The 24,976-nt window shown below is 36.9% G+C and overlaps 3 protein-coding genes across 4 annotated transcripts; all 3 read right to left on the reverse strand.

Annotated features, from left to right (window-relative positions):
- Nucleotides 1–293: 293 nt before the first annotated feature.
- LOC121264267 (ankyrin repeat-containing protein At5g02620-like) lies at nucleotides 294–15,599 on the reverse strand. The gene is made up of 5 exons (XM_041167382.1): nucleotides 15,268–15,599; nucleotides 3,340–3,735; nucleotides 3,053–3,202; nucleotides 1,940–2,508; nucleotides 294–1,571 (listed from the first exon to the last, which is right to left on the reverse strand). Exons 1-5 carry the CDS (start codon nucleotides 15,398–15,400, stop codon nucleotides 936–938), a joined length of 1,884 nt encoding a protein of 627 aa, XP_041023316.1. The 5' UTR covers nucleotides 15,401–15,599; the 3' UTR covers nucleotides 294–935.
- LOC121264268 (ankyrin repeat-containing protein ITN1-like) lies at nucleotides 12,429–15,272 on the reverse strand. 2 transcript variants are annotated; one of them, XM_041167384.1, is made up of 5 exons: nucleotides 14,869–15,272; nucleotides 14,573–14,725; nucleotides 13,673–14,213; nucleotides 13,047–13,352; nucleotides 12,429–12,794 (listed from the first exon to the last, which is right to left on the reverse strand). In XM_041167384.1, exons 3-5 carry the CDS (start codon nucleotides 14,024–14,026, stop codon nucleotides 12,774–12,776), a joined length of 681 nt encoding a protein of 226 aa, XP_041023318.1. In that variant the 5' UTR covers nucleotides 14,027–14,213; nucleotides 14,573–14,725; nucleotides 14,869–15,272; the 3' UTR covers nucleotides 12,429–12,773. The 2 variants fall into 2 exon arrangements, with proteins under 2 accessions (XP_041023318.1, XP_041023317.1); XM_041167383.1 differs by having other exon boundaries at nucleotides 12,429–13,352.
- Nucleotides 15,600–17,523: 1,924 nt separating the features above from the next.
- Nucleotides 17,524–23,620, reverse strand: LOC121264269. The gene is made up of 8 exons (XM_041167385.1): nucleotides 22,837–23,620; nucleotides 22,641–22,704; nucleotides 22,516–22,604; nucleotides 21,631–21,789; nucleotides 21,050–21,094; nucleotides 20,363–20,979; nucleotides 17,963–18,696; nucleotides 17,524–17,925 (listed from the first exon to the last, which is right to left on the reverse strand). Exons 1-7 carry the CDS (start codon nucleotides 23,477–23,479, stop codon nucleotides 18,031–18,033), a joined length of 2,283 nt encoding a protein of 760 aa, XP_041023319.1. The 5' UTR covers nucleotides 23,480–23,620; the 3' UTR covers nucleotides 17,524–17,925; nucleotides 17,963–18,030.
- Between the last annotated feature and the right edge of the window lie 1,356 nt (nucleotides 23,621–24,976).

The raw sequence follows: 24,976 nt of genomic DNA on the forward strand, positions 1-24,976 counted from the left end.
CGCTCCAATGGAAAGTTCAAATCACATGACCTATACTCTAAAATGACTAGTTAATAATACAATTGGAGCCTCATTAAAACCTTATAAAGAGTAAAAGCTTCTCACTCCCATACAATATGAAATCTCATTCACCGCCTGCCCCACTTATCCTTAGCATATGGGATATCACAACACCATCTAAACCAAGGATTTTATAAAAAGATAAAAGGCAAAGAGAGAACAAGCAGAGAATGTAGGAAAATCTCCGTACAGTGTAAATATGATGAAGAATTGTGTTGTTTGGAATTTTAACAAAATATAAAAGATATTATATATAGTGATTTTGGTCAATAACCCTCCTTCCATCCTCTCTCTTCCTCCAAATTATTTGGGAAATTATGAAGCGAATGAGATCATTTGTCTTCCACCCATAATTTCATTCCGTTTTAATTAAACATCTAAACAAGATAATGTCCATTCCATTCCATTCGATCCCTCCGGCCAATTAAACTCCCAAATCATGCTGGAAAGAACGAACTATATATTCTAGAAAATCTCTATTTTTTCCATTCCATTCCCAGCTCCCAATTAAACTCCAGCTGATCTGAGCCACATAAATATAATTTGCAATTTGCCTTATATATATATAATATATATATATATATATTTCCATTAATTTTCTTTATTTTCCAAACCATATTTTCCAAAATTGCAGTGTTGCAAAGATATATATATATATATATATATACACATTTATATATATATATAGTACTGTACATTCCGACGGACCAATGTCATTATGCACGGTAAGTCCCTTCAAACTGAGAAATTGGAGTTGTGATTGGCGTCTGGGGAACAAAAATGATCTTGTGATCTCTCCTGGTGCCGGTTGTGACTTTGTTGACGCTGAAGGGTACGGAAATTGCTTCGATCTGTACTACAAAGGGACAAATTGGTCAAACTTGATAGCACTGGAATAGAAAGGCTCGGGGAATTGCCTTCCCCAGTTTCCATAACAAATACTTGAAGGTTTCTGAAAGTGAAAGATAGAGAGGGAAATACGAAAGTGCAAAGATTCCGACTGGTAGGAATGACAGTGCATATAGGATAACTTTTGTCCAGTTTTCCCTGTTCTGTATCATGAGAAGAACGGTCGCTGCAAACGCAACCATCATCATGAACACAGAGAGGAACAGAAATGTGAAGCCTAGCATTAATTTAGTTGGAAGAGATTCCTTAAAGTCTGGTAATCGAAATGGCGATGAGACGATTGAGAGAAATATTACCACTGACGTCAAAGCAAATGAAAGGGAAAGAACATCAGTCACCGTAAAAACAACAAAGAAAGGTTTGTTGACTAGGAGTGGAGCACCGGTCTGACTATTAGGACCTCCAGGTACTGTATAGGCTGCAGCAAAGGCAACGGTAGCAATGAGAACTGCCACAACGGTGCATCCTTCTGCTGTCCGCTTTAGCCATTCTGTTGCTGCTGTTCGTAATTCATTGTTCGCTTGATAAAATAACCCGTCAGCGGTCAGCTTCATATCGTTACGGTGATCAACGAAATGGGGTGGGGTGACTGACTTCACACGCTGCATGCACACGCGAACATGTATGAAAAAGACCATGATGAGTGGAAACTCAATGAGAAACACGGAAATATAGCTATGCACATGACCAAGCATATAGAAAAGTACAAAATTGTTAATTTCTACCTTGAAAGGATGTACTTGAATTGGCCATAATGTTTCACCCAACGAATCATGATATTGTCCTAAAATGTACTTTTGCATCATGTAATTGATCATAAGAAATACTAGTGCATGTATTTAATTAATTACTTATTACTTTAAATAAAATCTAGATCATCAGTTATTGGCTGAAAGTGTAGCAAATATCATCATATGTTTTTGTATGCCCAAATTAAAGCAACCAGAAAGGGGATTGAAATTGCACCAACCTCAAACCACAGCATTTCCTCTCGCAATTCAAGTGCAGGGCCTCGTAGTTTCTCGGGTATATAATCTGCCATTTTTATTCCAACTGTATGAAGTATTGAATTTCCTTCATCGTCAACTTTTCGTACCAGCCTCTTCATTGGCACTTCATATCCCTTCACAAGCTCAAAAATCTTTAACTGGCGATACTTGATCGCTATATGCAATATATTTCGCCCTTTCTCGTCAATATGCTCAATTGCCTGGGGGTAACAATTCAGGATTTCTTCCGCAATGTCTATGCAGCCCGACTTTGTTGCCAAAAATAAAGGAGTAGTTGTGTCTGGTTGATCCCTTTGACCAAGCGAAGTCATTAACAGGCCGGGGGCTTGTCCAACTCCCTTCTCTACGCTATGACTCCCAGTACCATATTTATGAAGCGTGGGCTTACTCATGTCTATTCCAGGATAAGTTGCCTCCCAAGAGAAATCTTTTTCTATTAAGAACTTGGCAAGCTTCATAGCTGATTCATATCGAGTAGTCTCTTGCTCTTCAACTTTTGACTGTATAGCCGAGCTACAGTGTAACCTGACTGTTTATATGAGTTCTGTAGTCAGTACTAGTTTCATATAAATTTGGTTATTTTACAAAGGGATTGAAAAATATACAAAGATATAATATTATATATATATATATATAGTACATTGGCTTAGAGAATTCGTCAGCAACTTAAAGTACTTATAAAAGTTTTCTTAGCACTTAGTTTCATTTAAACTAGTTTCATTTAAACTCACCTTTTCATCTAAAAACCAACTTTTTGTGTTTTAAGTAGTGTGTGTGTGTGTGTGTGTGTATATATATCCATCACTTTTACCAAGTTTGTGGCAAGTATCTTCTAAAACCAACTAAAGTACATATCTACTGAAATTATTTCAACTTGCTTCTATATGCTGTAAATCATGCAGAAAGGAAAAAAAGTTCAGAGGAAGAATAATTATATATATAGTTCAATATATGATTCTTGAAATTTTTCATATGAGCACTAATTTTCTAGCTATTTGTAAGAAGAGAAATCCAAATAATGACTGTCTATATATACTCAAAATTAAAATGATAAAGATCGGATAAAAACGAACTAGAATTGAAGATATTCTGGAGGAATTCCACTTTATCCTCTCGTAGAAAAGCTCCAGGGTTGCATGATAGATGTTGAAGACTGGTCATCCCATCCGCGTCTCTTTCATTAACCAAGTATTTGAACTTTTCCGCAATTTTAAGGGCCAAATCTGTTTTCCAGTTTCATACAAGAGGGGGGGAAAACAAAGAAAAAAATCAGATTAAGATTATATATAAGGAGAGACGTGATCAAGATGTGCATCAATGCATGGAATGGGTTTTGTCGTGATGTTATGAATGGACCAACCAAAATGATGCGCAAGAATGGCAACGTGAAGAATGGTGGTTTTATCACTCCTCCAAAGGAAGAGTTGCTGATTAGCTTCACTGTAACTGGAAATTTTCTCCAGAAGAAAGTTGAATATCTTTTCCTTGCCATAGCGAACAGACCGAAAGAGCGCGGTTTCTCCAAGGTGGTTACGCATGCTTAAGAGTCCCGGAGCTTTCTCCAACACCTTCTGTGCCACATCAAGGTTGTCGGATGTGGCCGCGTCATGGAGGATGGTATTTCCTTGGTGGTTTTGGCGGGTCATTTTATCGAGATGATCGGGAGGCAATGCCTCTAGAAGGTCGAGTACCAATCGGGATTTTCTGGAGTAAGTGGCCGCATGTAGCACAGTGTCATCATGTATTGTCAATATATGTAATCCTTTTTCTTCAACGTCTCTACACAGTTCTTTCACCTTGTCCGTCGCTTCTTCTTTCAGCAAAGCTTTGTACAATTTTGCATTTAACCTGTGTTTTATAACATCTTTTTCTGCCTTGGACGACATCGCTTGATGTGTCTTAGGGGAGAGATGATCTAGAGAGAGAGAGAGAGAGAACTTTTGAATGTAGGCTTGCTTGTAGGTATTTTTTGGAGTCGGCTTATTATATAGATCAAAGCTGAAAGCAAGAGAGATTCAGAATATTCCAATTGTATGACTGCTTTCATATATACATACATGGTTAATTGAAAGTGATGATCGATGATGATCATCATACTTGGTTAAGCATAAAATACAGGGTAACTAAAGTGCTCCATTTTGTGGGGAGGTGATTTGACATCTTAACTTTATTCTCGGACACAAGAAAATGGGGACTGCGTCAAGGAATTCTATTCTCTGGCTTTATTCAATGAGATCGGAGTGTGGCATATTTGTGTTCTCCCGCGAGTCTATCATCATGTCCGGGTCATGATTATGATTCAGCATAAAACAGCTAAAATGCTCTCTACTTTTAATACGAGAGATCAGTCTAGCATAAATAAAGTCGAAGCATAGCTTAATGCTTACTGACAACGTGTCGCCACGCGTCTCTCCCACCCTCTGATCATGTCACCCTCCAACTTCTCGATCTTTCACTATTATTAGCTGTGTTTGGTAAATCAGAGACTATTATTTATAAATTATTTATTATTATTTACAAATCATTTAAATTTCGTTTGAATTTAAAAAATATTTTATCTCATTTCATCTCATTTTATTATTATAATATTTTTAAATTTTCACATGATAAAATATAATAAACATTTTAATTTTTTCAAATTTCAATATAATTTTTTTAAATTTTAAAATAATAATAATATTTTAATAATATTTTTTTTAACTTTATAGACCTACCACATCTTGAATCCAAATCAGCCTAGAGATTGCTTCTGCACCTAAATTTGAATGGACGATTTTGGATGTTGTGCAGTCAGTTCTATTCTGACTCTGTTTTTGAACTTCTATCTGTAAGGACATATTGGAAAGGTATATATCGATCTTCTTGGCTTAATGGATAAATGTTTGATCTTATTAATTTGGAATCTGATTCAAAAGAACTGTTTAATGCATGCTTAAGGAAATTAATACCTGACCTTATCTCATATCGGCCCAAAACAAGAGTAATTAATTATTTTATCTCTTAGATTTTGTATAGTCAAGAATCAAGATAGTTGTGGAACGGTATCTACTTTAATAAAGTCATCCACACAAGCATAAAATGCCTACCCAATTAGATGGTGTTTATCACCCGAAGATGCATCAATGTCATAAATAATATGACCATGCTTTGGAAAAAAGAAATCCATGACCGAGATAATCATTTTCCAAATCTCTATCAGTTTAAGACAAGACACGACTTTAGCTTTTTTTTAAAGCTTTGAACAGAAGATCAGTGAGAAAATATAGTTTTCGTTACAACACTAGTATTTTTTTTAGTTTCCTCCTTTTTTTTTTTTTTTTTTTTTTTTTCAGGGGCCTTTTTCTTGTGGGGGTAGTCGGAGCAAAGCATAAAAGGAAGGCTGGCTTTTAAGCCACCCCCTGCCCAGAACCAGGCTAGAGGTTGCAGAGGTTTTTTATCTGCAGGAGTATCAATTACCTGCAAAAAGCAAATTTTCCGCTCATACTCATCCACAGATTGCTGCAGCGTACACCTTTAAATATTATAGTAGGTGACAAGGTGTCGTCACTGTCATGCTATGTCTTTTTTATGTTTTGGGCAAGTAAATTTATAATTCATATTGAGGCAACAGAATCCTCACACCAGAAGACGCGGCAGCAACCTGCGGCAGCAAAAGCATCACCAGCCTTGAAGCATCTAGAAGAAATTCCACTAAGCACACTCATAGCATGACACCTGTCGAAATTACAGATCATTCTTGTATAACTAACTGAGGCTATATGAGCCGTAGGATAAATCTATGAATTCTGATTTGCTTTCATAAAAAACGTGTATATAATTGATGTACAGTGACAGTAAAAGATAGTGGAGAGGAATACAATTCAGAGAAGATTCCTTTGACCCTTTGTGTCAAGCACCTTGCGTGCACTACTTTTCTCTCTGTTTTTCATTGCGTTTTCATGGTATCAGAGCCATTCTGGACTAACATCCCATTCTTCCTTCTCTTTTTTTTTTCCTCTTTCTCTTCTTCTTTTTTTTTTCATCAACTCCAATCACAAACTAATAGCAGAAAGCTGAAGAATGTCACAGACCACGCACATCGAAATAGCTAAGCACAAACATGCATGCACTACAACCACAACAGGGTACTTCAAAAGAGAGAAGTTAGAGGTCAGTGGTACAACCGAAAGTCCGATCGAAGAGCAATTTTCTTTGTGATACCCCAACTTTGATAAGTCATAGGTGGTGTATGGAATAATCTCATATTATTTGAAAATAAAAAATTTTTACTCTTTATAATAGTTCTAATGGAGTTTTAATTATATTATCATATAACTAGTCATTTTGAAGTATTAGTACGTGGCTTACTCATTCCATTAAGTCTATTCCAAAAGTGCCAATCTAATAAGTGGAAAGGGATACGTGGTGTATGGAATCCTAGGCCACACCTTGTGGCTTGAAGGCACAAAAAATGTCTACCAACATATTGATGATAATTGCAAATAGACCTCCATTTCAGTTGTCCTCCTCCTATTTGTTGTGATGCATGTGGAGACTAGTCTGTGAATAGAAAATCGAGAAACAGAGAGTTCACTCGATGTTGCTCGATATGGCGCTCGAACGAAGCTCAACCCGTGAGTTCGCTTGATGTGCACTCGATGGTGGGCTCGAGCGAAGCTCAACCTTGAGTTCGCTCGAGTCATGCTTGACACCCTACTCGAGCCAATGTTCATTGGTTATTCGCTCGAGGCGTGCTCGACATGCAGCATGCCGAGCGAAGAACGTAGTTTTTGTGAGAGTAGGATTTCCAACGCCGTTTACTATAAATATGATATATTTGACTTGGTTTGTACGACTTTCAGCATATTATGAGAGACAACAATTTTCATGTGAGTATATATAGTGTGAGAGAGAAAAAGCCTTAGAGATTGTGAGTTGAGATTGAGTGATTATAATATCCTCTAATTAATAAGATTTCTGCGGCTCTGTGAACGTAGGCAATTTGTCGAATCACGTATATTATGTGTCGTATGTTTGATAGTGCTTGCTTTTACTTTAGTTTACCATCATTGGTGTGTGTGTCTTGTACAATAACTGGTATCAAGAGCCAATGTCAGATCTGAAACAGAACGACGGTTGAAGATAATGTGAAAGCACCCGAGTTCAAAAAGTTCGACAGCACTAATTTTGGTCACTGGAAGATGCAGATCGAGGACTATCTCTAGAGGAAGAGTGTAACACCCGGACCCAATCAAGCTTTATTTTTTATTTATTTATCTATTTTTAGTTCATTTTATTTTATTATATTTTCTTCACACGTTTATTTTTTTTCCCGCATGTTTTATTTTGTTTTCTTTTCTTTCTGTCTTTTTTTTTCTTTTCCCCTAGGGCTTCCTCTCGTCCACGTCATGCATGCACACACACGACTCAATTCTCAGCCTTTCCTCCACACGCACGTCTCCCTCATATCTCTAGGGTTTGCACCTCACATATATATAATTACACATCTCTCTTTTCTCTCGGTTTACCATTGCCGCCGCACCATACCTTCAAGCAGCCACACACGAAGTCAACCTTGCACCCCAGTTTGCCGTGCAACACCATCACGGAAGCCCAAAACGTCGTGCACCCTTGCCTAAACCGTAAGCCAGACCATCGTGAACCACTACCTCTGCCAAGCCCTTCCACGCCGCAACCCTCACGACCAAGCCCAGCCTGAAACACTCGAACCACATCTCGCACGATGGAAACAAACATGTGTTTTCACTGCCCAAAACTCTCATGGTCCCATGCAAAAACAGACGCAACTGTGCATGCACTGCATCTCCACGGATCGCAACTCCACCTCGCCGTGCGTCACCTCCACTTGACAATCACTGGAGCTCCAGCTCCTCTGTCGTACACCACTGCACGACCACCAAAGTGCCGAGAACAACCATCCGCAGAGTGAACCGAAACTGCTCTGTTTTGGGTCTGAAAAACATAGCACTATTGTGTGCTCTCAGCCCGCTACACGACGAACGTCTAGCGGCGTTGCCAGCCACCCACGCCACAACTCCACCCTCTAACATAGTTTCCCAGCCACCAAAATCACTGCAAGTGCTCCTCTGATCTACCACATCGAAACATGGGAATTATTTTCTCCACCGTGAGTTAACCCAGCCACCCCACGGCACCAGCCCCTCCACTTTGACGCCACTTGCACAGAGAGTTCCGTCGGCCACCTCAAGTCACCCCGAGCCACCCAGCTCCGTCGCAACTGCTCACAGGTGAGTCTCCGTCGCACGACTACCCTGAGTCTAGCGGATATCTCCCTTCACGTAAGCCCTTTTACGTAGGGGTGGAAAGGCTTAGTTTTGCTAAATTACAACTTTGCCCTTTAGGCCACTTGGTCTTGTTTTTTACCGGTGTTCTTTTTGTTTTTGAGTGTGTTTTCTCAAGTTATTTAGAAGTTAAATGTTTTGGGTCGAGCTTGGTTTTTAAATTATTTTTGAGTATGGGTTCTAAATTTTGAATCGGGTAATATCTTTTATTTCAGCGACTTTTATTAAATAGGTAGGGTTTTGATTTTCGTTAAATAAATTTGTGAATAAGTGAGAATTAGGTTAAGTGAATATTTAGTGGATATTGATGGTTTTAGAGAATGATGATATTTTGGAATTATGAGAATTTTAAGTTTTGAGGTTTTTAAATAGGTTCCTTTAGCATTTTAGATTTAAATATCGAAATACATGGTTGATTGGATATTTACGGGAATTACGTGAATTTTATAGGTGACAATTAATAATTGTTCGGCATTTTGAGGAAATTCCTAAAAAGTTAAGAAGTCCAAGTAAGCGGAGTTCCTATGCTAGACTTTGCATAAAATAAAATGAATTGAGATCCTTTTTGAAAAATGTGCATGTTTTGTTATGAAAAGAAATCTGAAAACAACCTCAGATATTTGTTCTGCATTATTCATGAGATTCTATTTAAGAAGAAAGTATTTTCTGTCATGACTGGTATAGACATGAGCTTATTTTTTACAGTCTATTTCTGAACTTTGAAAAAGAGAGCGAATATGAAATTTTGTGCATAAATTATGTTTTGTGATCTGATTCTGTTTTGTTCTGAAGATGTTCTGTACTCTGATATGATGTGATTTCTGAAAACCTTTGGCATGACTTTCTGATTCTGTTCTTACTCTGATTCTGATTCTAATATAGTATTCTGATTTTGTTTTGCTCTGATATGTGGCCCTGTCACGGGATAAAATAGTGATCTCTAGCCCTGTCACGGGATATAATAATGACCTTTGGCCCTATCACGGATATAATAGTGACCTCTGACCTTGTCACGGGATACAATAGTGACCTCTGACCTGCCATGGGATATAATAGTGGTATTCTGTTCTGAGTGCAATCGCTTTGTTAACATGGTGATTTATGTTCTGCTTGGGTTTCCGCAAGATGCACAACCCTACCACGAGAGTTAAACATGGTCTCTGTTCTGATATGATGCTCTGATATGATATGATAAGATGAAGATGTTCAGTCATGTTATGCCAAATGAGTCTTTGAATATGAAAAGTTGGTTTTTGAACATAAAATGCTTGAAAAGTCGTCTGATTTTCTGATAATATGTATTTTTGAGATTTGCATATTGATACTGAAATGTTTTGTTTCTGCATTCTAAACTCTGTGAAAATGCTCATGTTTACACACTAGTATATGTCCTCTGCTTACTGAGTTGTTGGTAACTCACCCCTTATCTTCATATATTTTTCAGATGATTTTGAATAGTTCAACTAAGGATCAGGATTATAGAGCATCGGCGAGATGATTATTTAAGCATAGTGAATTACTCATAAAAGATTTCGGAGAATCGGCAGATTTTATTAAGAGATTATTGTAGTATTATGATGATTTTATATTTTTGGAGTCTGTAAATGTATTGAGGAATTGTGAGTTTTAAGTTACAGGGAGTAACTCTTCGATCCCTCCGAGAACGGGGCTTTACAAAGAGGCTCTATCTTTTATTGTTGGGAAAGAAGTCGGAGAGCATGGATGATGATGAGTGGACCTTGTTAAATCGACAGGTTCTAGGGATTATTCGGCTGACCTTGTCCAGAATAGTGGCACACAATGTCAGTAAGGAGAGAACCACGACGAATCTTTTGGCGACCTTGTCAGGTATGTATGAAAAGCCGTCGGTAAATAATAAAGTGCACCTAATGAAGAAATTGTTCAATCTAATGATGTCAGAAGGTAGGTCTGTGGCCCAACACTTGAATGAATTCAATGCGACCACAAATCAACTGTCTTATGTAGAGATTGAGTTTAATGATGAGATCAGAGTATTGATTCTGTTGACATCGCTGCCAAATAGTTGGGAGGCCATGAGGATGGCTGTGAGTAGTTCAGTCAGTAAGATGAAACTAAACTACGACGACGTACGTGACATGATTCTTGCTGAAGAGCTACGTAGAAGAGACTCGGTGAGTTCTCGTGTTCAGGATCGGCCCTGAATGTTGACAATCAGGGCAGAAGACATGACAGGTCAAATTCCAAGAGCAGAGGAAGAGCAAGACGAGATCTGGACAGCAAATCAAGTACTGGAGTTGTGGCAAGATGGGGGCCACATCAAAAGAATCTGCAGGAATCAAGAAAGTGCATAGGATGATGCTGTGAATGTAATGGTAGAAGAAATTCATGATGCCTTAATTCTTACAATGCATAGTCATATTGATGATTGGGTGTTAGACTCAGGGGATTCCTTTCATAGCACCTCACATCGAGAGATCATGCAGAATTATGTCACTGGTGATTTTGGAAAGATGTATGTGGCTGATGGAGAGGCACTAGATGTAGTGGGAGTGGGTGATGTGCACATCACACTTCCAAACAAGGGCGTGTGGACTTTACAGCAAGTCAGACATATTCCTTATCTGAAGAAGAACCTAATCTCTGTGGGATAGTTTGATAACAGCGGTTATGCAGTAGCGTTCTCTAGAAGAGTTTGGAAGATCACTAAGGGTGCGATGGTCTTAGCGCATGGTAAGAGATCTAACTGTTTATATTTAATATCAAGGTCTATTGATGTGCAGGAAAATACAAGAATGCAAAAAGGTAAGCTTGATCGCATGAAACATATGAGGAAGTCAAAGAGAGTCAGCTTTGTCGTTCCTCATGTAAGTGTGGAAAAGTTGGCTGAGGTTGCTAAAATCGGTTTGAGACTAGATACTCCTAGTGCAGTGGGAGTTGTGAGTCTCCCAATAGATATACTGACTAAGAGCGATGTACGTGGAAGACTGAAGTCAAGCTTGACTTCAGCACGTCTTCTATCTTGAAGATGGGAGCTGTGAGCTGCAGAGATGATAGGGCTTGGCTAGAAATAGTGGTTGGCATGTGGAGACCTAGTCTCCAAGTGGGAGAATGTTCGGGTGCATGTAGAGACTAGTCTGTGAGCAGAAAATCGAGAAACAAAGAGTTTGCTCGATGTCGTTTGACATAGTGCTCGAACAAAGTTCAACCCGTGAGTTTGCTCGATGTGTGCTCGACAGTGGGTTCAAGCGAAGTTCAACTTGTGAGTTCGCTCAAGATGCACTCGATAGTAGGCTCGATCGAGACAGGAATTCTAGTGTTCGCTCGACACCTCGCTCGAGCTAATGTTCATTGGTTGTTCGCTCGAGACGCGCTCGACATGCCGCTGAGCGACAGAACGTAATTTTTGCCATATTAGGATTTCTAGCGCCATTTATTATAAATATGATATATTTGACTTGGTTTGTACAACTTCCAGCATATTACAAGAGAGATCAATTACCAAGTGAGTGCATATAGTGTGAGAGAGTAAAAAAGCACTAAAGAGTGTGAATTGAGATTGAGTAATTGTAATCTCCTTTAGTTAATAAAATTTCTGCAGCTCTATGGATGTAGACAATTTACCGAACCATGTATACTGTGTGTCATGTGCTTGATCGTGTTTACTTTTATTTTAGTTTTTCATCGTTGGTGTGTGAGTATTTTGCACAACACTATTTTCATAAGGGGTTGATTCATGCACCTACATAATTGACATCTTATATCCCCAGACCTGGTTTGGTTTTACAAATATTTAAAATCATCTCATCTCATTTCATCTCATCTCAACATTCAAACACCATTTAAAAACAAATATTTTTTAATTTTAGATTTTTAACTTTTTTATCTTATCATTATTTAATTATTGCAACTTTCTCAAACTTTTAAATAAAACACAAAAAATAATTCAATCTTTTCAAATTCTAAAACAAAAATTATATTCTAACTCTCTTTAAATTTTATAATTTTGTATATTCAATTTTTTCTCTTTCTTTTTTCAAAACTCTATAAAATTTTAACTCAAACCTTTTTACTATTATTTATAAATTATTTTACTATTATTTACGGATTCCTTATTTCAGTGCTAGTATCGGTTAATATACAGTCATAGAATGAAACAGGTTACCTCTGTCGAAGTTGGGATTATTATAAACTTGCAGTAGTACAACCTCAACCTGGCGCCACATGTCAACTACAATGTTTTCAGGGAGAAACAATACAAAGCAGAAGCCCAAGAACCAATATGGGACGGAAATCCTATATATAAAAATTAGTGACGACATGATGGTCTGCTTCAAACCGAGGAATTAAGAGTGTTGTTAGGCTATCTGGCAACAACGATTTTGTGTCTCCAGCCGTCGATTCTGATCGATTTGGCGCTGGTTGCTTCCATTTCTGTAACTATGGAACAAATTGGTTGGCCTAGATAGTGCTGGATTAGGAAGTTTACGAGGCATTGCCTGCCTCAGCTTCTTCAGCAAATACCTGAAGGTTTCTGCTAAAGAAAGATAGAGAGGGAAATATGAAAGTGCGAAGATTCCAACTGGTAGGAAAGAAAGTGCATATAGGATAACTTTTGTCCAGCTTTCTCTCTTCTGTATCATGAGGAGGACGGTTGCTGCAAACGCAATCATCATCATGGATACGGAGAGAAAAAGAAATGTGAAAGCTAGCATTAGCTTAGTGGAAGAGATTCCCTGAAGTCTGATAAGCGAAATGGCGACGAGACGATTGAGAGAAATATTACCACTGATGTCAATGCAAATGAAAGGGACAGTACATCGGTCACCGTAAAAACCACAAAGAGAGGTTTATTGGCGAGGAGTGGAGCGCCGGTCTGACTATTAGGGCCTCCGGGTACTGTATAGGCAGCAGCAAAGGCAACGGTAGCAATGAGAACTGCCACAACAGTGCATCCTTCTGCCGTCCGCTTTAGCCATTCTGTTGCCGCTATTCGGAGTTCATTGTTTGCTTTGTAAAATAACCCCTCAGCAGTCAGATTCATATTGTTACGGTGATCAAGGAAATGGGATGGCATGACAGACTTCACACGCTGCACACATGAAAACGTGCAAAAAACACCAAAATTAGTACATGGAGACTCAATGAAATACACACACACACACACACACACACACACACACACACATATATATAGTGTAAACAATTCAACCTCCTTGAAAGAATAAATTGGCCAGCCAGAATGTTTCAACGAACAATTGATATTGTCCTAAAAATTACTTAGGTTGATAAGAAGTGTATTACTTTAAATAAGATATAGATCATGAGTTATTGCTTGGAGTTGGAAGTGTGGCAATGTGTGTTTTTGTGCCCAAAGCAGCAAGAAAAAAGGATTATCTAGAAGTGCACCACCTCAAACCATTGCATTTCTTCTCGCAATTGAAGTGCGGGGCCTCGCAGTTCCTCAGGTATGTAATCTTCAATTTTTATTCCAACAGTATGAAGTAAAGAATTACCATCGTTGTCTACTTTTCGTACCAGCCTCTTCATTGGCAGTTCCATTGTCTTTACATGCTGGAAAATCTTTTCTTGGCGGTACTTGATCGCTACATGCAATATGTTCCGCCCTTTGTCATCAATATGCTCGACTGCCTGAGGGTAAAATTCCAATATTTTTTTAGCAATGTCCACGCAGCCCGACTTAGTTGCCAAAAACAAAGGAGTAGCCGTTTCTGGTTGATCCCCTTGACCAAGCGCTGTACTCATCAATTGGGGCCTTCATGTCCAACTCCCTTGTCTACGCTTGGAGCCCCGCCATATTTGTGGAGCCTAGGCTTACTCTGGTCTATTCCAGGATAAGTTGCCTCCCAAGAAAAATCTCTTTCTATTAAGAAGTCGGCAAGTTTCGATGCTGAATCATATCTTGACTCTTCAACTGATCTTGACAATCTGGCTGAAATGCATACAATATTATGAGTTCGGAAGTCAATACCGGCCTCACATATATGTACATTAATTCTAATTAGCTAGAGAATTCTTCCGCAATTAAATCAGTCGTGTGGGTACTTAAAATTTCTATTTGCAAAAAAAAAAAAAACAAAAACAAAACCCCATGATTGACAATTATATCTATATATAACTGATATATCGCATCTTGCTTAATTCATTAGCAATTAACATGGAACGACTTCGAAATTGGCATCCATTTCAAACTAGCATTAAAAAAAGGAGGCACCTTGGCACTCGTAAATCACTAGATATATAACACAATACACACAACAATAACAGGGTAAAGATTGGATAAAAACGAACTAGAATTGATTATTTGCTTCAGGAATCCCCCTTTATAGTCCTCTCGTGGAAAAGCTCCCGGATTGCAGGATAGAAGCTGAAGACCGGTCATCCCATCCGCGTCTCGTTCACCAACTAGGTGTTTGAACTTTGACACAATGTTAAGGGCCAAATCTGTTTTCAAATTTCATTGAAGGGGGAAAACAGAGAAAAAAGTCATATTTTGATTATAGTTGATCGGGAGAAACATGTGCATCAATGCATGGCCGCATGGATTGTATCATGAAGTTATGAATGGAAGATGATCATTAACCAACCGAAATGTTGCGCAAGAATGGCAACGTGAAGAATGGTGGTTTTATCACTCCTCTGAAGGAAGAGTTGCTGATTATCTTCACTGTAACTGGAAATTTTCTCCATAAGAAAGTTGAATATCTTTTTGTTGCCATAGCGAACAGACCGAAAGAGCGCGGTTTCTCCAAGGTGGTTACGCATGCATAAGAGTCCCGGAGCTTTCTCAAACACCTCCTTTGCCACATCAAGGTTGTCGTCAGACGTTGCCGCTTCGTGGAGGATGGTGTTTCCTTGGTGGTTTTGGCGGGTCATTTTATCGAGATGAGCGGGGGCCAATGCCTCTAGAAGGTCGAGTACCAACCGGGATTGTTTAGAGTAAGTGGCCGCATGTAGAACAGTGTCATCATGTATTGTCAATATATGTAATCCTTGCTCATCAACTTTGGCACATTCTTTTTTCACCTTCTTCGTTTTGTCATTCAACAAAGCTCGGTACAACTCCCCATTTCTCTTATGCTTTAAAATAATATCCTTTTCTGCCTTAATGGACTGCATCGCCCGCTTGATGTGTGTAAATATGGGAGAGAGAGAGAGAGAGAGAGAGAGAGAGCTTTTGAAGTAGGCTTCCTTGTAGGTTTTTTGGAGTAGGTTTATATAGATTGCAGCTAAAACCAAAGAAACTATTCGGAGTACTTGTAGACTGCGCGTAGTACTAGTACTGCATGCTTTCTTACAAAGTTCAATTGAGAGTGATGATCATACATGCTCAAGGCACTAATGAAATTCTATTCCATGCGCATGACTTTATTCAAGGAGAAGTCATGTGGCATCTTTGTGTTTATCTCAAGTCTAATTTTGAGTACGAATATCATCGTGTGCGCGGGCTAGCTGATTATGACGAATATTTGGCTCGCATGCAGTAGTGATCTATAATTCGCATGCATCTTGGTATAAACAGATTAAAGTAAAATTCTCTCCAGGCCTTTGCTGGAGAAAAAGTTAAAAAGTTTCTAAATTTTTTAAAGCGCAATATATTATGTTCATGATTAGCCATTAAGCTAATTAATTAAGTTTATTTATGTATGGTTGGAAATCTCAATTAAAAAGAATTGATCATCCCAATCTTGAAATGATTTTCCCATTTATACATGTTCATGACTAGCCATTATATATGTATACATGTATATCATGTATATATGTGTGTTTGTGAGAAATGCTATTTATATTTACAATTTTTACTTACATAAGAACACTAATGTGTCAGCTATTGATATACTAAAGATTATAAATTTAAAATTCAAATTTTGAATTTAAAAATAAAACTGATAAAATATGTCTTGTATGAAAAATTATAAATACATGTAGCACTACTATATATATATATATATATATATATATAATATGGAGTACAAAAGGTTTATAATATATTAAATAAAATACTTGTTAATAGTGCTGGGATGCTTCAGTTAAGGAATGCAATACTTAATAATATATAATTAAATAAAATACTTTAGAATAAAAACAAAAAAGACATTAAAGGTCTTATCATATTTGGAATCTGATTCTATCGTGGTGTTCGATACGGCTAGAGGGATGGACTTAATTACATAATTAACTCGATTCCCTGACTTTATATATTCTTATCTTAGGATAAGAAGTACTAGTGTTATCATTTTATATATATAGGTCCAAAAGTACTTCACTAATTGATCATTTCGATTTATTATTCTATCAATTATATTTTTTTTAATGGCCAGATATTCAAGGATTCAAGATTGTTATGGAAAGTTACCTACTTTGTTTAATAAATTAATTAATGGAGTCATCCACAAAATTAGCATAAAATACCTAGCTACCAAATTAGATGCTTTTTTTTTTTTTTTAATCTCCCGAAAGTGCATGTTTCAGTTTCGCGTGCACCTAGATGATCTAGGACTTTGTTATCAAGAAAAAAAGAAAAAAAAAGATGATCTAGGACTTTGTTGTCAAGAAAAAAAAAAAAAAAAAGGATGATCTAGGACTTTGTTATCAAAAAAAAAAAAAAAAGATGATCTAGGACTTTTGTACGCTACGAGTAGTACTGTAACCCAAGCCCAACCTTTGAGTAAGGCTCTAAGCCCAGCCCATATATACCTTAAACCCTAAAAAGATTTTCATCAATCTCCTCTCACCTCCCCCAACCTCCGACCTCTTTTTATCCTTTATAAAAAATTATATTCTCAAGCTGGTTTGTAAAGCACACTCACTGAATTGCTTATATGATATAATTTAATTTAAAAGATAAATTTTAAATTTTAAATATTACAAATAAAATCTTATCATTTAAGTAATGTGAATGTACATTTCATTGAGGCGTTAAACCTAGAACATAATATTATGTTCTACTTTGGTTATGGGTTCTGCCACGAGTTATAATTGTGGCATTTGTTCTGTTACTAACCTTATCCAAGGGTGTAAAATTGTGGCCTCTGTTTTGAGTGCACTCATTATAGTGACAAAGTAATTTTTGTTCTACTTGACTAATTGCAAATATACATAACCTTGCCACATGGATAAACACGGTCTCTATTCTATTCAATATGCTTGTCACTAAGGTCTTTTGTTTATAGTATTATTGTAATAAAATGCTTTTGAAATACAACATCAGTAGTCTAAATAGATTAAAAAACACATACATGTAAATAAATCCTTTATATAATTAAAGAAATAAGTTCAAGAAATAAGTTCAGAGCAGTAGATGCACTTCACTGTTCACACACTTAAATATGATCGCACATGAAAATGCTGTAATACAGCTTACATGGTATGGCGGTCTTTTTTTTAATTAGTAACACAGTTTGCATGCATGCATGCCTGATAACATGATACTTGGAAATTCCAATTAAGTTACCTGATGAGTAAATGCCCTAGCTGGTCATCTCAAGGAAGTACTCCATGCCTAATACTTTTTTGGGGAGTGGAGATTTGAATAACTGACGAGAGTTATATTTATATTATATGGAGTTCGGTACTTATCCAAAATAGTAATTATCATGCGTGCAAGGAATACTTCCTAGCTAGCCAGATAACCAGGGCATTAGGCCAGCTGGTAACTTGGAATTTCCAAGTATTATATATGTTATCAAGCTTGCAAAATGTATTGCTGATGAGAGTCCAGATTTGGGTTCCATATGTGGAGTTGGAATCTAATAATAACGGGTCCTGTAAATGGAGGAGGTTTTAGGGGTCTTAAACCTACAATGCCAAGGAAGAATGCGCTTAATGAGTTTAAGAGAGAACTTCCAAGTACTCTTGAACGCAACATACAGAGGGAACTGCAAGAGTGCAAAAATACTGACTGGAAGGAATGCAGCAGTATACATAAGCGTGGTAGTCCACCGCTTCTTTAAACGAACGATGAGCATAAGTGTTGCAGCAAAAGCAAGCATGGTCACAGCCACTGAGAAGAAGAGGAAGGTGAAGCCGAGTGTGAGTTTCCGAGGAAGAGAGTGACGGAAACTCTTGAGATGTAAGGGTGAGGTGAGGATAGAGAGGAACATGACTACGGAAGTTAATGAGCTCGCAAGGGAGAGAACGTCCATGACAGTGAAAATCAAGAAGAAAGGGTCGTGCAGGAGGATTGGCGTCCCAGTTTTTTCGTCGGAACCTCCTGGCACGGTGTAAGCAGCCGCAAAGGCGACAGTGGCGATAAGAACTGCAACAGTAGAGCAAGACTCCGAGGTCCGCTTCAGCCATTCTTGTGCCTCCTCGAGAAGTTTTTTATGGGATTCTTCGAAGAACTCTTCGGCGGTCCCCACCTTCTCGCTGCTGCGGTGCATTTCATAGTGGGGGGGTGTTATCTTCCGCACACGCTGCATACATGCACATAGAATTATTAAAACATTTTTCGATATAATAGTAGTCATTTATTGTATATCCATAGTGAGTGTAGGCTATATATCATGTCTCCTCATAGGCTATCTATAATTTTTGGATTAATAGAAACTCTTACCTCATCCAAAGAAGGATCAAATATATTATTTTAATAATTCTATACATTACACTCATCCTATTTTTATTTTATTATATAATATGTGATACATTTATCACCATTAAATAATAAAAAATTATTTAATAAAAAATTATTTAATAATGATAAATATATCACATCTTATATAATAGAATAAAAATAAGATGATAATATAGTATATAGATATTTCTATTATTTTAAGATAATCCTAGACAAATTAGTTTGAAAATAATGAATTAGGAGTAGGCAAAAACTTTACCCACTTCGACTACGTCCGAATTTCGACAACATGTTAGCTCCGAATTCTTACTCAGACCTTAAAAAAAATTAAAAACTCGGCGACTTGTATGGCTGCTCTGTCTCTGTCTATCTGTTTGTCTGTCCTTGTTTACTTTCCTTCCGCAATTTCAAATCATCATCCTTTTTCTTTTTCTTTTTCTTTTTCTTTTTCTTACTACTTTATTCACTTCATTTATCTTTTAATTTGACATTTTATATATTTTAATTTTTTTTATTTTTTTATTTAATAGTTAAAAAAGTGACTATTGATATATTTTTTATATTTTTTAAAAATATTTTAAAATGATAAAAATTAAAAATAAAAATAAAAATTTAAACTAGCGACAACATAGAGCGGTGCACCGCTCCAACAGAATAGCACCGCTCCTTTCTGTTTTTCTTTCGTGGGGGTAGACCCGTGGAGTAGTGAAAGTTGTGGACTTCTTTTTTAATTGAGCGGGCTACTCGCTCAGGTCAAAATATTATTTTTATATTTTTTTAATTTTTGTATTCATATTTTTTTTATCATTTTAAAATATTTTTAAAAAATATAAAAAATCTATCAACAAATTAATAGTCATTTAAAAAAAATAAAAAAATAAAAATACATAAGATATCAAGAGGAGAAGACAAATCCAAAAGATAAAATAGTTTTTTTTTTTTTTAATTTTCAAATCAATGCCAGGGACTCAGATTTTTCCGTTTTAATTTTTTGTTTTTTTTTTTTTTTTTATTTAACTTTGGTTCTAGCCTCCTAGGGCCTCTTGCGAAGTGATGTTAGCTTTTTCTTTTTTCTCTTCGTATCATTGTCAATTGAAATCGTCAGTTTCGATGAATGTTGGTTTTTTAATTTTTTTTCCATCTTTTTCGGTTTAAGGACTGTGAATCGGTGAATGTTACTTTCAAGATGACAAGATCCCATCCTGACCGCTCGTTCTTTTACATTGACGGCTAATTTGAATATAATTATAGCAGCATAGACTAGGCCATTGTTCGACAACGGACGGCGGCCAATCGAGCCGTCTCTCTCACTCTCTCCCTATGTGACACTGACACTATGACGTTCCGACTCCGATAACTCTGATCGAAGTTAGAGTCCACTCCTGATTGGAGTCAGAGTCGGAGCCGGAACTCAGCCTAACCGAGTGAGTTGATGATTATGAATGTGTGTATTTATTTGGCTTAGCAGTACAAGAAATTAGCAAGAGGGGGCTAGCTTAATTACATACCTCGAACCATCGCAACTCCTCTTGCAATTGGAAAGCTGGACCAGGATGGTTGGTACTTCCAGTGTGGTACCCCATCTCTCCAACTTGATGCAAGATAGTGTAACCAGAATTATCAATCCGTCGAACTAGCCTGGCCATTGGTATATCCATCTTCTTTATGAGGTGAAAGATATCCAATTGACGGTGCCTAATGGCCTCATGCAATATGTTTCTGCCCGTTTCCAGACATATGTGCTCAAGAGCCTGGGGATACACATCAAGTATCTCCTCGACAATCTCTATTATTCCTGTGGCAGTTGCCAGAAGCAAAGGTGCAGTCTTTGTGGTTTTATCCTTCGTAGAGGGATGATCACTGCTTTTTGCAGGTTCATTAGGAGAAGATCCTGTTCCCTCTTTCTTCTCCCCCTGCCCAGGAGAACCAGTTTGACTTCTTTCTTGGTTATTTCCGTCGTCTTGACTTCTCGAATTCATGGGAGTCACTGGTGACACTTTGTCGCCTTCGCTTGGACTACTTTCCTCCCACGACACATGATCTTCTATTATTAGAAACTTGGCGAGTTCGAAAGCTGATTCATGCTTTCTCTTCTCTTCATATATTCTTTTCATCATCGGCCATCCTGATTAATTGCAAGATAGATAGATAGATAGATAGATAGAGAGAGAGAGAGAGAGAGAGAGAGAGAGTACCTCTGCGAAGACATTCCCAAATTGATACGTTAATCTTTCTTAGCTCTGCCAAAAATACCTCTTATTAAACTTTAATATAATTAGATATATATATATCTGTATATATGCTAAACTTTAGATTAATTATAGAAAAGAGGTGAAGTCTACCAACTACTCCCGTATAAGTATAACTTTTTTTAAAAAAAAAAAAACTACTCCGGTATAAATAATTTGCAGAGCATAAGTCGAAAAAAATAATAATAATAAAAAACAGAAATAAATTTAATATTGCTGACTCAAATTAATCCATAAAGTAAGAAAACCAGTAGTACTGGTTTTTTTACGGTGGCGGACGGTGTATATTAAATTTAATCCATATTTGACTAATCATGACATGTACGCTGCTATTTTATAGTATATTTTTATAACCGATTAATTTAATAACTGATAATGTCACGTCATTAAAATATTATTTTTAAAGTTAATTTTCTTTTATCTTATAATTCGGCATTCAAGTGTCACGTAATTGTCTATATTTTATAGAATATAAAAAGAATAATTAAAAAAAACTACGTGATCTGTGATTCTGTATGATCACTTACCTGAAGTAAATTTCACTACTATCTTAGGGACGTAGCACGGTATAGGGTGCTCAGATTTTTTCTCCTGTGTATTCATACCAAAGTCATAATCATCTCCAAATTCATAAGCATCTCGTCGGTGGCTCTTTTTTTCCCTTTGAAAATCCTCATCGGGAACGCCTGTCAACATTATTTATCACGTTAATTTATAAATTTATTTTTATATAATTTTTTTTATCAAATTATTAATTAGAATAATAGCACGCAGTGTATGTTGAGGCATTTTTGTTCCAAAGCCCAAGAATTCTTCCGCCACTCCTTCCCTGGGGGCTCAGGCGTTTAGGGGTCACCACTCCCCGTCCCGATTCCAACACGCCCAAAGTCGCACCCGGAAATACTTTGGTCATGCACATAGCCAAAGTATTTCTCTTTATTACTAAAATTGTAGAATGGTGAAATGAATTTCAACGCTTGATCACCAAGAATTAAAAATGTTTTTGAATCCAATCAATTGATATTATTGGAGAATGGATAAATATTGCAAGATTTTACCCAAAAAAAGAGTAACTATTTTATCGCGCGTCTTTGTAGGAAGACCAGATTTAAATTCATTCATACACAAATATATATATATATATTTTTATGTATATATAGAAAATATTAAATGTACCAAAGACAAATTTATAAAAAATTTACTTCTTCACATGTCAATTATTGATGTGTTAAAAATTATGAAATTTAAAATTTAAAATTTAAATTTAAAAAAAATTAATAAAATGAATCTTATAAGTAAAAGTATAAGTAAAATTATAAATACATATAGCACTACTCGTGTATATATATTATATATATATAATATATAATGTACATACACATTAATGAGATGAAGGGAAGGATAATACGTACAGTGATAAATGAATCTCTTGATTAATCCATAGTTGGTGGAGCTCTTGAATGCTGATGGAATGCATGAGAGGAGCTGAAGTCCAGCTGGCCTCCTATTTTCTTTTTCTTTTTTTTCTTGAAAATGCCTGCTATTTTCAATTTCTCGTTCAACTAAAACTTTATACCTTCTAGCTATTTCCAACGCAAGACCTGTACGTGTTAATGGCAGTTCAAATAGGCCAAGAAAGAAGTACTATTTGTTAAGAGAGAGAAAGAATAAAAACAAAACAAAAAAGGACCATCAAGAAAAGAAAGAAAGAAAAAAATAAAATAAAACCTCACCAAAGAAGCCAGCGACAATTGTAATTTGCAGAATGGTTGTTCCATCACGTCTTTTTAAATGAGGTTCAAGTGCTGTTCTTTGGTCCCGTTCTTTCTGGGCTACTATATCAGCTAGGACAGCGAACATTTCAGCGCAACCAAAGTGGGCTGCTCTGAAGAGAGCTGTTTCCCCGTGTTTGTTAACCTTACCCAGCAAACCTGGAGCTGATATTAACAGATCCTTGGCAAGGTTCATCATGTTGGCTTCCGAAGCCTCGTGGAGAACGGTGTTCCCAATCGCATTTGGCTTAAGTAGAGTCTCCTCATTGCATTTCTTCAGGATCTCTCTCGCGATGTCCTCTTGTCTCATGTAGATTGCTATGTGCAGGATGGTATCCTTGAACACAGTTGAGCTGGCAGAAGTGTCGCCACTCTTTAGTTTTGCATACTCGGCCAGTACTTTTTCCCTGTCCCCTTTCATGATGCCCTCATAAATTTCTTTAAAATGGGTCAACTCTCGAATTTTTTCGCTGGACGGTGCCGAGTTCTGCGGCTGACTCCCTCCAGCTTGTTCTTTTTTCACCCCGGACGACAATGGCGCTGTCCCTGCAGCATTATCAGGCTGGATTTCTTGGTTTTGGTCCATGGACGCCGATGGTTTCATGGAGACAGAGAAAGAGAAGTAGTGTTAATTAATTGGCTCTTATAATTAGCTAGGACTCCCTCATCATATATATACACACACATGACATTAATTATTAGGAGAAAAGACTCGCATTGCATGCATGGGTTAATTATTTGGTTAAGTGATCAGGATCATATGGTAGAGAGTATGATTCACTCTATTAATTCTTCCCTCTTTTTCAATTTAGAGAGCATCAAGCAAAGAACTATATGTTTGTTGCCTTTAATTCAGAATCCCATGCAACTAATTATTGCTTCATTTAGTACAAAGGAGATTGGAGTGTTTCTCCCTCTTTTTCTTTATTAAAAGTAGAAAAACACTACTACACTACTAGCTATCTTTTGCTTTGTACTTCAGATTCTTTTTTATGAAACACGTTCTACCTAATTTTTCAGGACTATTTTTATTTGTGATATAGCGGAAGCCCAGAGCAGAATTAAGTAATTAATAAGAACATGATGATTGCCTTCTTTATTGAGATCCTTAAATCCTAATTGTGAGAAGAGAGAACAACCCAGAAAATTATCTTAATCAGTTAATTAATCTACTTAATTAAAAACTGAGATAAAGAGCTAGCTAGGTTGTGTCATATAATATCATTTTGACTCATTTTCAATTGACTCCTTATAAAATTTACTGGAAAATATTAAACAAATCCTAAACCTAAAACCCAAACCTCAATTAGATATGCTATATTCTAGATATGGCACTATCCATCTAGCATTAATGGACGTGATTTTATATTGAAATGATAAGTTCACACACAAATATATGCATATATTGTTATAATATAAAATATTAAAAGATTAAATTTGACCATTGCCATCAGTTTATACTTTTAAAATAAACGGTGCTTGAACATGATATAAGCGCAAAGAGATCTAGAATTTGAATCTTAAATTTACGCTCCACCCTATTTAAGAGAGGTTTGAATAGTGAGTTGAGATGAGATGAATTGAGATAAAAGTTAAAAATTGAATAAAATATTATTAGAATATTATTATTGTTTTGGAATTTGAAAAAATTAAATTGTTTATTTTATTTTGTGTGAAAATTTAAAAAATTTGTGATGTTTCAATGAGATAGATGAGATAAAAGACCATTCTTTGTATCCAAACCACTCCTTAAAAGAAAAACACTATAGACAAAAAAGAATCTCACAAAAAGATCTCTCACACTGATGTAGCACACTGCAAGTGTGCCACGTCTCCCATTTTTTTTCTTTCTCCCCATGATATCCATGTGTCTCTCCCCTCCCCTCCTCCCCCTTCCCTCTCTCCCCCCCTCCCTGTGCCCGCCATGGTGGCCAGGGACCATCTCAAGGTGGACAGAAGCTGTCAGCGGTCCAAGCGACACTGCCAACGAGGACATGGAAGCTCACGGTAGTGTCGCGAGCTTGTCGTGCACGTTTTGTGCATTGTGTCGTGGTGGTCACGGTGTGGTCACAACTTGTGTGGCTAGGGTTGTCGCAGCTTA

This window comes from Juglans microcarpa x Juglans regia, chromosome 5D, assembly GCF_004785595.1.
Source record: "Juglans microcarpa x Juglans regia isolate MS1-56 chromosome 5D, Jm3101_v1.0, whole genome shotgun sequence".
NCBI lineage: Eukaryota > Viridiplantae > Streptophyta > Magnoliopsida > Fagales > Juglandaceae > Juglans > Juglans microcarpa x Juglans regia.